Source organism: Cottoperca gobio, chromosome 9, assembly GCF_900634415.1.
Source record: "Cottoperca gobio chromosome 9, fCotGob3.1, whole genome shotgun sequence".
Classification (NCBI taxonomy): domain Eukaryota; kingdom Metazoa; phylum Chordata; class Actinopteri; order Perciformes; family Bovichtidae; genus Cottoperca; species Cottoperca gobio.
The window spans coordinates 17,725,963-17,738,270 of record NC_041363.1 but is presented as its reverse complement, the minus strand read 5'-3'; the positions used below and the strand labels follow the sequence as shown (position 1 = coordinate 17,738,270).

General features: G+C 40.5%; 1 protein-coding gene across 1 annotated transcript in view; it reads right to left on the bottom strand.

Moving 5' to 3' along the window:
• Window positions 1–6,250: 6,250 nt before the first annotated feature.
• The window catches only part of LOC115013857 (A disintegrin and metalloproteinase with thrombospondin motifs 12-like), a 19,746-nt gene continuing 13,688 nt past the window's right edge, over window positions 6,251–12,308 (bottom strand). The window contains exons 16-24 of the mRNA XM_029440395.1: window positions 12,292–12,308; window positions 12,043–12,169; window positions 11,130–11,340; window positions 9,844–10,995; window positions 8,914–9,066; window positions 8,576–8,752; window positions 8,048–8,194; window positions 7,773–7,926; window positions 6,251–7,583 (exon numbers count right to left, since the gene is read on the bottom strand). The exon at window positions 12,292–12,308 is cut by the window's right edge and continues 125 nt beyond it. Coding sequence (XP_029296255.1) covers window positions 7,468–7,583; window positions 7,773–7,926; window positions 8,048–8,194; window positions 8,576–8,752; window positions 8,914–9,066; window positions 9,844–10,995; window positions 11,130–11,340; window positions 12,043–12,169; window positions 12,292–12,308 — 2,254 coding nt within the window. The 3' untranslated portion in view covers window positions 6,251–7,467. The remainder of the gene's footprint in view (window positions 7,584–7,772; window positions 7,927–8,047; window positions 8,195–8,575; window positions 8,753–8,913; window positions 9,067–9,843; window positions 10,996–11,129; window positions 11,341–12,042; window positions 12,170–12,291) is intronic.

The window sequence follows — 12,308 nt, the reverse complement described above, 5'->3', positions numbered from 1 at the left end:
CAAGGGCCATATAGTGACATGTTTAACAATCCACTGTGATAAACTTGTGCTGGCAGTCTTATCTATTATCCCTAATGCTCGTGTCTTTAATGTCGGGGTCTGTCCTGGTCCTCGCTTTCCTTCCCCTAAGTCCGAGTTTTTAGTGTTTGCTTTAATGTCTGTCAACGACCTACGGCCAGAGCAGCAGTCTGGTCCTGGCATGGCTTTATCTGGGGATACAAACAAAGCTATCTTATCATGGCTTCCTTTCTGGTGTTCCTTCTCATTTTGATGACCTGAATCAATGCAGAGGAAGCAGAGCTGGGAGGAGCAGGCATCATTGTTATTGATCATATTGAAGTTTTTCTAAATTTGTTTGCATTACTTAAAATGGTCTTTACCTAACCTAAATAGTATTAGTCTGCTATGAATTATTTAAATGTTAATGTACACTTAGTTAACTATATTCAAGGTTTACAACTGACTGTTTAAACATGTTGAGTTTAAAGAACAATGTGTTCCTAATTTTATATATTATATTTATCTGCAACCTCTGCAATTAACATTTGGCCCATCAGATTACAAGACACCAATATGTTTTACACACTGTAAATCTTCCTGTTGTAAAAGCATGTGGAAAAAGCAAAAAAAAAGGAAAGAAGCACAAACGAGCAAAAACAACAACACAGAATAATCCAACAAAACACACATAAAAAACAAATACATATCTACAGATTATCTTGGTAAAGAGCTTTCTTTTTCTTTCTTCTCCAAGGCTTTTATCCAGATAACTGGCTAATCTCATATTTATACTGTGAAAATAAATGAACACATTCGTACCAAATGTTCATTTTAAGTCATTTAATCTGGTGGAGTAATTGTATTTTATTTCTCTTCTTAAAAAATCTCCCGCTGAGGTTTAATACTGCACTTTTAAGTCATTTAAGTGACATTATCTTAAAAGAAACCTATAATTATATCAAGACAGTTTGCCCTGGGTAAAGAAAAAATGATGTTTAAGAAAAATAATATTTCTTGGGATAAATACTAAATTAAATAGCTTGTTATGGAGGCCATTTTACAATCATAATTGTAGTTGTGTAGCCTATTATTTTCTCACTCATCATATCCTAATTCTCTATGCTTTCCATAAGCAGTATGAGAGCTAACGCACTGTAACATGGCTCAAAGTACAGCTCGGACAAGTGTGACGCTTTCAGTTTAATGCATCAGGATTGCATTTGAAATGATTTCACATTGAAGGCTTGTATCAGTTTCTCAGATAAGGGTTCAGAAGCAGAAGTCCGCTCTTAGTGTTCTTTCCACTAAGACAGTAATGTCCTCTTGTAGCTGCCTCAGAGGGATGTAGGGCTGCAAAGATGCTGACAGCTTTGCAGGATTTCTTTAGAGGCCAAGGAGCAAATTCTTTGTAAATGTAACCATGCCTGTGTTTTATCTCCTAAACGCAATATAAGTGAGATTTGCGGGGTCTGGAGATGGTCTCATCTCCCTCCCTGCTCTACAGCTTTAGCATTTAGTGTATCTTTATAGAGCTATCCCTGAATTGCATTTCAAAGTTCAAAACAATAGGCAATAGAACAGACAAATGTGCTTCTGATCCCTCCCTACAGGCTGTGGCTCTAGCTGGGTTCCTACGTTATTCTCAAAAACAAAAACATAAATACAATAAAGGCAATGAAAAGTCAAATACCGGAAATTTATACACGTCAGCGGAGATTTGATTTCACACAGTAGCGATTGCCAAAAAGAGAAATGAATCAAGTCGGAACACATGGAAGGATTCCACTTTATTCCTTTTAGTGTGTAATGTAAGTGAGCTTTACAAAAGAAAACAAGGTAATTAAATCATCAGGTGTTGTTTCTGTTGTATTCACATTAGAAGGCTTATCAGCGCTGTCCTTAACTCAATAATGATGGGATGGCTTCTCACATTTTTATTTGACTCACATTCAAACAGGAACAAGTTAGGTTGTTAGTAAGTTGATCACCTGGTGAAGAGTGTTTGAATTGGAATGTAAAAGTTTGCAAAGATCCTTTTAGCGCAGTTTATACCGTTCTCTGAGATCCTTGTTGGATTTAATGAGATTGTTTGTACAAGAAGATGAGCCAACTTGTAACCCTGTTTATAAAAGCAGTTTAGAAAACAAATGTACTCACTTATTGTCAGTGTTGTTGAACGACATCACAAAAACAGAATATATATTTTTAATTAGAAGTGATAACTGGGGAGGTCCCACTTTTATTTTGAAAGCATACATTATTTGGTCATCTCAGAAAATACCAACTGTGATATCTGCCGGCAAAGTTTGAGTTTCTTTGGCTCGCATTACTTTCTCTTCCTGTAAAAGCCATGATGGCATTGTTGCTCATGCAAAATACGCTGTTTGATCTTTTTGAACTGTTGCTGCCCGCCAGCATAAACTGCATCACTTCCTATGCGTCATGATTTTAAGTTCTTGACCTCAAAAGGTTAGAGCAGCAAGGTTTTTATGTTGAATAAGTCAATATATGGACTAAAGCCAAAACAATTACAATGTAAATATCAGATTGTTACTGAAACTTTGCATTTACTCCAACATAGAAGTGTAACATACCAAGTGAATCCATATTAGAGTTGGCTTGTTTCTAAAGTTACATTTTGGACTGTGCTCCTGAGGTTTGCAGCAGGTGGATCCAGCACTGAGTACCATGCAATCTGTTGTTCTGTCTGCTCAACATACTGTACCGGATTAGCAAGTCGAACTGTGGAAATTCGCCTCATTCATGTCATATGTCTCTGATTTTGCTTGGCTTCATTGTGAGTATATTGGCCCCTCCCTTTTGGTACACTATCATTAAGCAGATGTTTTACCAAGAACAGCACCTCACTCCGAGTTACTTAAACTCAAATCCATATGTGGCCTATGAGAGAGTCGAACGCACAACTCACAAACAACCAAACTGACCTATGGGAACCATGTGTGTGTCTGTCTGCATTCCCCGGGGCCCGCTCTGTGTGTGGTGGGTCAGAGGAGGCCGAGGCTTTAATAAAGGAACAGGCCTGGTAGAGGGATGCCAGTCTCACTGCCTGGGGACATGCAACCTGATGAGGTCCAGATGAGAGCCACCAGACCGGACTTATTCCTCCAAACCAACAGCCAGTCGGTGCACGGATTACATTCCACTGCCTACTTCCTCGAACCTCTCTCTGCGTTTACACTTGGATTTGGGGTAAACCACCGGATTAAAGTAACATTCTGCTTTAATGGTACTTTAAAGCTTTTCATAGATCACAGGAAGACGTGTTACCTTATGCTCTTAAGACGTAACATGCAAACGTACGCTCGGCTCACACTGGAGGCCTCTTTTTTCTGCTGGTCATCAAATGTAAATATTTAATATGTTCCTGGCCATTGCGTTGGGGGGTGTCTGATAACCTACAAGATGAGGTTGCTGTTTCCTGCTTTACTGTGATCAATAGTTGTTTCTCATGTTATCTTCCCCGTCCTGAACAGGCACCTACATCATCCTCCTCCTCCTCCTCCTCTGGTGAGTGTCAGTTTCAGCAGGCCAGAGGAATTTACTTACAGGTCAGACACTGGATCAACTGGTGTGCACTGAATTGTCCTCTATCTTCTCGGGGCAATGTGGGGTGACATTTTACAACTAACATTTTTACTATAATAATGATAGGCAATTTGACAATATATACTATGAGAGAATAAACGTTTGTCAACCATCAGGGATTTTGCCATATTTATGTATACTGTGAAAGCTGCATTTTAATATCTCTTGGTGTTTTAGGCATTGGAGGAAAGTTGAAAATCAATGAGCAGGACTCCTTTATGGAAATAGTGAATTTCTAATGCTTTTTGCAACAATGTGATCAAGTATAATGAATTGTCAGAAATGTAATTTGCTGGATTAGTAAAAAGCAGGCATTCCTGTAGTTTATATTGGTTCATGATCATGATATATGTTGGTATAATGATGTAAAATAACATAGTGTGATAGAGAATTGTATCAAGGTTGCCCAGCCATAATGTTAAACATCAAATGCATTGAAGCACATGACTGACAACAGATTCATTTGCGATAACTTAGAAATGCCCACAAATGAGAATTTGACATTGTGCCCTGAAGCCTAACACTTCCGCTCTCCATCCAAAAGCCAAACAAATACATTTGTTTAAAAATCCAATGTTTACTGAATTTTCTTTAAACAGAAATCTGGTGGTTTGATTTTCCTGAAAGTTGCAACAACATGAACACGTGAAAGCCAAACAGTGAGATCCTACATTTTGTATTTACCACTTACCTGCCAGTCGGGCATGCTTTAACCATTTCTATAATATGCACTAAACCTTTGGAGGCAACATCTGTTTGCTACTGCATTGTGCAGAAAAAGTCTGGAAAATCTACAAACAATGAAGTAAACACTCAACCATCGAATCCAAAACCACAATTGTTTGGCTTAAGAACACATGCAATGTGTTGCACAAGCGCTTAAGTGTAATTGTATGGCCATTTTTAGAGAATAATCAGCCACTTAACTTGTTTTTCACAGCTATAATTGAGCTGTGCCAGGTAAGTCAGTGTTTGTTACACTGCACTTTAGTGATGTTTTGTTATATTTTCAAATATAAATGAATGAATTATTTAAATTGTTCATCCACACGATTCGATCATTGAATTTTCATTAGCCTGCTCAGCTCTATGTCTACTGTTAATAAATATAAAGATGTCTAGAACACTAATGGGGACATTTTGAATCATAAATAAACTTTGAAACATCATTTATTAGAAGGCTAAAGTGACTGTGAAGTCACTTTAGCAATCTGATACTTTCAGGCATTTCCTGATATTGAGCTCAAAATCATAATAGCTTCGTTCCATTGTGCAACTCTACAAATTGAGCAACACACAATGATGTAACAGAAGATATGTGGTTAGGCAAAACAACGGGATGGTGTTTGCTTCTGCATGATAACACACAAACACATTACACACATATAAACACACAGACACACACACACAATGCTGTTTTTTAGGACATCATCCTTCACATTGACCCAGCATTGTGTTACTCCTTCCATTACTGCTGACTAACTCTTGGTCTCTGGCTCGAATGATAGCAGAAGGGTGCATGGAGCTGGGCAGCGTCCGTCCGTGTCAAGTTATTGGGCACAGAGGAGCCTGAGAAATCTGGGCCAGCTGAACCCGATCCCTGAAACAGAGCCCGGTGCTGCTGATTCTGGTGTTACACATCCTGCAGCATCTGGCACACCCAGGCGAGAATGACCTTGTTGAAAATGAAAGGTCATAAAGCAAAAGACCCTGATGTAAATAAGGGTTATGATACTGTGGTATTCAAGCAATGCTATTGTGCATATTACATCAACTTCATTTTACATCAGGAAGTTCCTGCCTTCAAACCTGAAAAGGATAATGGATAATGAATTTGAAAACTGTTGGGATGGATGGAAATCACCCAGACTAGTTTGAATGCATCATACCAACACATTGAAGATACTAGTGTAGTGCTCGTACGGACTGCATGCCCGTTTAGAACAGACTCCCTGTATTGCTGCTTGCAGAGTTGTTGAGAACCGCTCATCCGATCGACTTCACACTCAAAACTGTACTCCCTTAGGTCCTCATCAATACAACCGCCAAGTGTGATGTGGATTGGATGAAGGCTTTTTTTGAGTTATGGAAAGAATAAACAGACACACAGTGAGACAAATTCCTTCCTTTATAGATAGATGACGCAAACACAGCACCAACTTGGCCAATTGACACCATATTTGTAATGGTCACACAGACATCATATGTCCACCAAATGTGGTTGCAATAGCAAAAGGCATTCAGGAGATCTGAAATACAAGCCATGCCCACTGCATATGTGCAAAAGTTGAGGGCTAGCTTTGACAAAACTTTATTAAAACATCAAACATCCAAAAAAGTCTATTTTTCCGGCTCGGTCCAGAGATGTTCTGTACCAAGTATAGTGAAGTTTGTTCAAAATGTGTAGGAGAAGTAGCAAAAAAACAGATCTGGTCACAATTGAAAGTGGCGGAAAATCGATCGAGACCCAAAAGGACAAAAAACATGTTTTGTTTTTAGACTTATGGTTTAAAAGTTACAGGCCGAAATGTAAAGTTGATTGTTATAGCGCAACCATCTGACCAAAAATGTACCCCATTCAACACTGCATTCCCTTGGGTCCTGAGCAATACACACTTCTAGAGATACACAAATGACACACACAGACAGAGAGATTCCTTGCTTTATAGTTAGAAATATAACTATTTCATTCTCAGTTACATCTTTAAGATATTTTATTGTCACATTGATTGAAGGAGACTTGATGTACAAATCAGTCAAGGTGAGGTACTATATGCATGACAATGGTATTGCCTGTACAATATCATACAAACACAGCGGCCATCTTTAGAGGGACCTAAGAGGGATGGCCTGCAACACCTCTTTCTCATTGGTCGATCTAATACCAGAGGAGGAGCACCACAGGTTTTAATTATCATTGGCAATCATAACAAAAATGACTAAAGCAGGAACTTGTACCCAGGAAAATGTAAACACACAGTGCCAGCTGAGGGCCAAACCACAATTCAAGCAAAGAAAAAGCAAAACATGAGTAAAAAAACATAGATTATCATTACTATTAACAATTTAATAGAGGTCTCAAATCTTTATTTACATTCTGTTTTACCAGTTCACTGTGAAATAAACTGGAGACTTGACCGTTTAGTTGTGAATCATCAGTAACTTGATTATAAAAGCACCTTTGGACCAGAGAGATATGTACTGTAGGTAATAAGTGATTTTATTTCTGAATAAAGAAGGTGCATGTGTACATTCTGTTATTAATGTATCACAGCTGTATAGGAGTAGCCATGGTACTGGCCTGGGCTCGAATTGTGATTCTTGATTATTTTTGTATTGAGTAATTTAATAATAATTAAAAAAATAATAATTTGACTTTCTTTTAGGTTTTTTGTTTAGTATGTTTCTACTGAATTATTGTACTTTGAACCAGTTAATTCACATTCAATTTAAGGCAGATTTTGCACACAAACATAACCTTAGCTGTTAATAAAATCTTAAACATTTTTAACAAAAGAAATATTCTAATTGTGATAAGCATTTCTGCTCACCTCCACATGGCTCGATGAACATTTACCTCTGACATCTGTCACACGTGAATATATCATTGGTGTTTTGGCTTGTTCTCTTGCTCACTTTCAAAAAAGAAATATGGACCGTATACTGTAAATATAATCTTAGCCGACCCAGGTTTGTTAGTGATGATTAAGACGTGCTTGTTGGGGTCTTTAGCACTTTGGTTTGGACATGTCCGTCTGTGAATGGCATGACTTTCTGTCAGCATTCCAGGAGGACACAGTAAGTATTACTGTAGTTTGGATGTGTCCACTGTGATATACGTACGTGGGTGTGTAACCCTGGCTATGACCCGCAGGTGACACAACACTGTCTTTGGACCGACCTGAGAGAGCAGCGACCCAACAGCTTCAGCTTGTCACAGAAGCGAGAGGTCATGGTGTTTTTCCTGCAAACTGGACCTGCACAGGAAGGAACACGACACAGACTTTAGATGTCATAAAACACTGCAGTATAGATAATATTTAGTTTATTCAGAGTGATTTTAACCGAGAGTTTTGTCACGAAAACCGGCTCATTGCGTGTGTGTGTGTGTTGACGGTGAACCAGCTAGAACAGACATACAGACAGACTGAGCGTTGCGTACAAACCTGTGTTCGTCTTGCATTCCTGCATATTGCACTTCCTGAGTGTTTCTGTTTTGGAAATCTTCTCACAGAGGCTGTTAGGCATTAAGGCCAAATCCTGCTCACTCACACAGTTGACTTCACGCTGCTGCTGACCCCCACCACAACTCACAGAGCACTGCAAAGTCACACACAAACAGAGCGGGGATTTGGTCCATTTCTACGACTATTACAACTGCCAGCCTAGTTCTTTTTATTGCGAACAACATTTAGAAATGCCTCGATCATGTGTGACTGACCTCCTCCCAGTCTTCAGCCTTCCAGTCAGTGCAGGGCTTTAGACGGCACAGCTCTGTGCTGTTTGGCCTCAGTGTGGTGCTACAGCGATGAGGCTCGGGGCAGTACACCAACCGCTCCCTGACGCCTTCGCCACAGCTGCCAGAGCACTGAGAACACAAGGATTTAGGGAGGTATCTAATTGGAACAGAAATCTAATCTCCCTACATTTACAATAATAATATGGGACATGAATGTGACAATATTCATATGTTTGTGGAGCTGGGTGCGAGGACACAGGGGATATATCCTAAATCCTCAATGTAATATAGTAGAGGCTACGACTCACAAAAAAGATTGGCCTTTGGTGGAAATGTTTAGTAGTAAAAAGAATAAATCCATATGAATAACTTGTAAACCAAACACAAATCTTTCACATATAGATCAGATTAATAAAAAAAAAATGTTGTTGCATGGCTAGATACCACTCTTTAAAGCTATAGTATGCATAAATGTAATATATAGAGATGTGATGTGTATAATGCTCCTACCGGTCCCCAGGGCGATGAACTCCAGGTCCTACAGGGCTTGTGGGGGCAAGTCAAGGTGCTGAGGGGTCTGCTGGACACGGCTTGACAGTGGAAAGGTCTGAGGGGACGTTTACTCTGAGAATCGACACACTGGACTTCACGGTATCTCCTTCCCACCAACGCACAGTCATCTGGACACTGTGGAGAACGCCACGTTGCAATAAATGCCTCAGAAATACATGGCACGTGAGAACTGCGTCAGAAACAAACCCATTTCCTAATATGGAAAAGTAACGGATGATTAAGTATTAAGTTTATATATCGGATTCGGTGAATGGCGGAAATGTAACGTTACTCACCTTGCTCCAGCTGCCGCTTTGCCAGGTGGCACAAGGCTGCAGGTGACATGTGCGTGCAGGCTCAGGTCTCTTCATGTTGGCACAGTCCTCATCATTCTGGGAGCTGCACACTACCGTCCTCCATATCGCTCCAATCCCACATGTTGTTGAACACTGAGGAGCATTTCCTGATTACATTTTTAATTCTTAAAGGTCTGTTCCTGAGGTTTTACATGTATTCGCCTGATAAAAGCAAATCCTGTAACCATTTTTCTAAATCAATTTCCTACCACCAAGAAGCCATTGGAAATACCTTTTCACTAATCCTATAATCTCAAATTTTTTAATTTAAATACATGTTAAGTCACTATCTATCGCCTCATGTGGTAACAAAATGTTGATTGAACCTATGGTCCACTGATGGAAGCTCTTGTATTTGCAAACTGGGTGTCTGTGGCGACATTTCCCGGGAAAAATCACAAGCGTCTTCCATCATCAGTGGTTTGTCAGCCAGAGAGGGTAAGCGGCTCTAACACAACAATCTCTCTCTTTAACTCACTTGTGTGTGAAGTGCCGTACTGTTTGTCTCTGCTAGCTTTGCGAGTAAACGGTTATAAAAGAACAGACAACAAACAAACAAAGAAAAGAGCGATGACTACAGATGAAACTTCAAAAACAACTAACTGAAGTCACACAGACGACACTTTGATCTTTGGGAAGTGAGATCCAAAAGCACCCATAATTAGTGCGTTTTGCCAAAGGTGCCGCTATCTAATATCCACCAACCAATTGTCTGTTGCTCTTAAACCACATTATGAAGTTGTAAGCAGTGACAGTTTATATGAATACTATACTTTTCTTTAAAAGTTATGGTATGCGTTGGAACATGTGTTCTTTGTTCATTGTTCTTTATAGAGCAGAATAATATGGTCATAAAATGTCTGTACCCACCTCGCTCCAGTTTCCTACAACCCAGAACATATCCATGCTGACTGGCACTCTGGCCATCAGGTTGCTTTGGTCACTGACGGAGCTGCTCATGGGATTTACTGGTCGCTGGTTTTGGCTCTTGGAGCCACTTCCTTTGGAAGAACTGTTTTTCCTAGGTGTCACTGCAGGCTTCTTTAATTTAATGATCTTTACTGTAGACTGGGGTGATGCTGCCGTGGTGAATGGTTTTCTTGCAGTTGTGGAAGGAGCTTGTGTTGTGCGGAAGCCAGCTTTTGATGGGACTGTGTGGTACATGGGAGTGGTGAGGGGAACCCTGTGTGTCCGGGGGCTGTATGGGTTGATACGAGGGGTGGTGTGGGGGTTGGAGAAGGTATAGTGTTGAGTGGTCTTTGTCCAGGTTTCAGTACTGGTGTGTGGGGTGGGGTAGGGTGTGTGTGCTTTGGTTGTGTGCATGGTAGAAGGACTTGTTTGTAAAGTGGGTGTGATGGGGATATGTAGTGTTGGTGTGGTTGATTTAAGAGGATGTCTGAAGGATGTAGAAGTGGAAACATCGAGGTCAATAATTCCGTCCTCCTCTGTTGTTCTTTCCTCAACAACATAATCATATCCTGGAGTATACATCCCCACATTTGGCGTACTTCCCTCCTCTCCCTCCTCCTTATCTTCTACCTTCTCCCCGCCAGTTCTGTCCTTTTCAGCAGAATTGACTTTAGATGGGAAAACTTTCCCTCTCTTATCCTCATTTTTCCTCACTTGAACATTGAGCTCAGTGTCATCTGTGTCTATGATTTCAGGGATTGTGGTTTTAGGGGTTAAAAGGGATGTGGTGGTCGGGATGAAAGCGGTTGTAGTTTCTTTGGTGGTTGTTTTCTTCCTCACAGTGATAGCAGCTGTGGGTGCAGATGTGGCCGTGGTGCTTGTGGGAGCCCAGGTAGGTGTGGGTGTAGGATGGCTGGTGGGGCGACTCTTAGGAGGGTAGATATGGCGGTATTTAGGAGGAGGCCCAGGTCGTCTACGAAGACTTGAGTTAGGGCAGCTCTGTAGGGCACACAGGGATCTGGACCGAGGTTTGGTTGAGAGGTCGCAGGTCTTCTTGGGTGTTAAACAAGTGACTGTACGTGAGCGTACACTGCCTCCACATGTGACGGGGCACTGCAAATGAGGAAGAACACAAATAATACATTAACTCATAAAAGGCAGTGATGTGTAAGATCAAGGTCAGAAATATAAAAGCTACAGAGAAAGAATAAAACAGAATAACAAAAGAGTAAGAAAATAAAACCTACCTCTTCCCAGTTGCCGACAGACCAGTCCAGTCCACAGGCTACATCTCTGTTGCACGGCACCACAGGTTTGGGTTTAAGGAGATGCTTGCACTCGGCAGGGTGGAGCACCCTTTCCTCCCCTGAGACTGTCCGAACACAGAGAACTGTTCGCTTCCGTACACCGTCTGATCCACAGGTGGCTGTACACTGCTGCCAGCCACCCACCCACCACCTGGGGAATAGAGGGGATGGACATGAAAAGAGGGTGAAGAAAGAGACTGCTGATAGAAGTGATTTGATGAATCTAAAAATAAATGGGGAGCACATGGCAAGCAGACAACTTTGACATCTTCCAACAATGAACAGGGCTGGGTATCGTTTAAAAATGTTTGATATTATTGCCAATACATTACCAGAGTTTTGGTACTGATAATGCGTTTTTGAGTACCTTGCTTTGATTAAAAACACATGTTTTTCTAAACAAACTTCTAAAATATTCTCAAAAACACAAATCAACTATGAAAGATAAAACTGGCAAAATCTTGATTTTAATCAGATTTGAAGTCATCAAAAATATCAGTAAACAAGACTATAAATCTGTCCAAGGCCATTGATGCCAGCTTTCAGTACTTAAAAGGTTTTTAATATGTTCTACAAACCATGTTCCATAACCAGGCCTAAATATGAAAATATGACTGATGCTGTCATTACAATGAAACCAGGACGAAGGGGAGAGAACGCAGTATCACTCTGATTGAAATGGGAAATGAGTGCCCTATTCTACAGGTATCTACAGTAGATACCTATAGCCTGGTGACTCTCCAATATTATAAATCATCAAGAAGTATTTATATAACTCATTACAATATGTTTTCAGGTCATACTAGCACTGACAGTGACTGAAAAACAGTTAAAGACAATTGAGAGTAAGGACCTTGCAGGACAATCCATATTCTTGCATTTTCGGTGTCTGTCTTCTAGACGGCTGACTGGGTCACACAGAGACTCATCCACTACACCCACGTCCATCTCAAAACACCGCACAGGCTGGTGCTGCCCACCTAAAACAGCCAGGAAGTCAGAAAGCAAATGGCAATGCCGAAAAACAAAAATGTCACAGAAATTATCCAACTGCCACAAATGTATCGAATGAGATTTCTTCTTGTCTAATAAAACAACCAACCTAAGCCACAGGTGGTG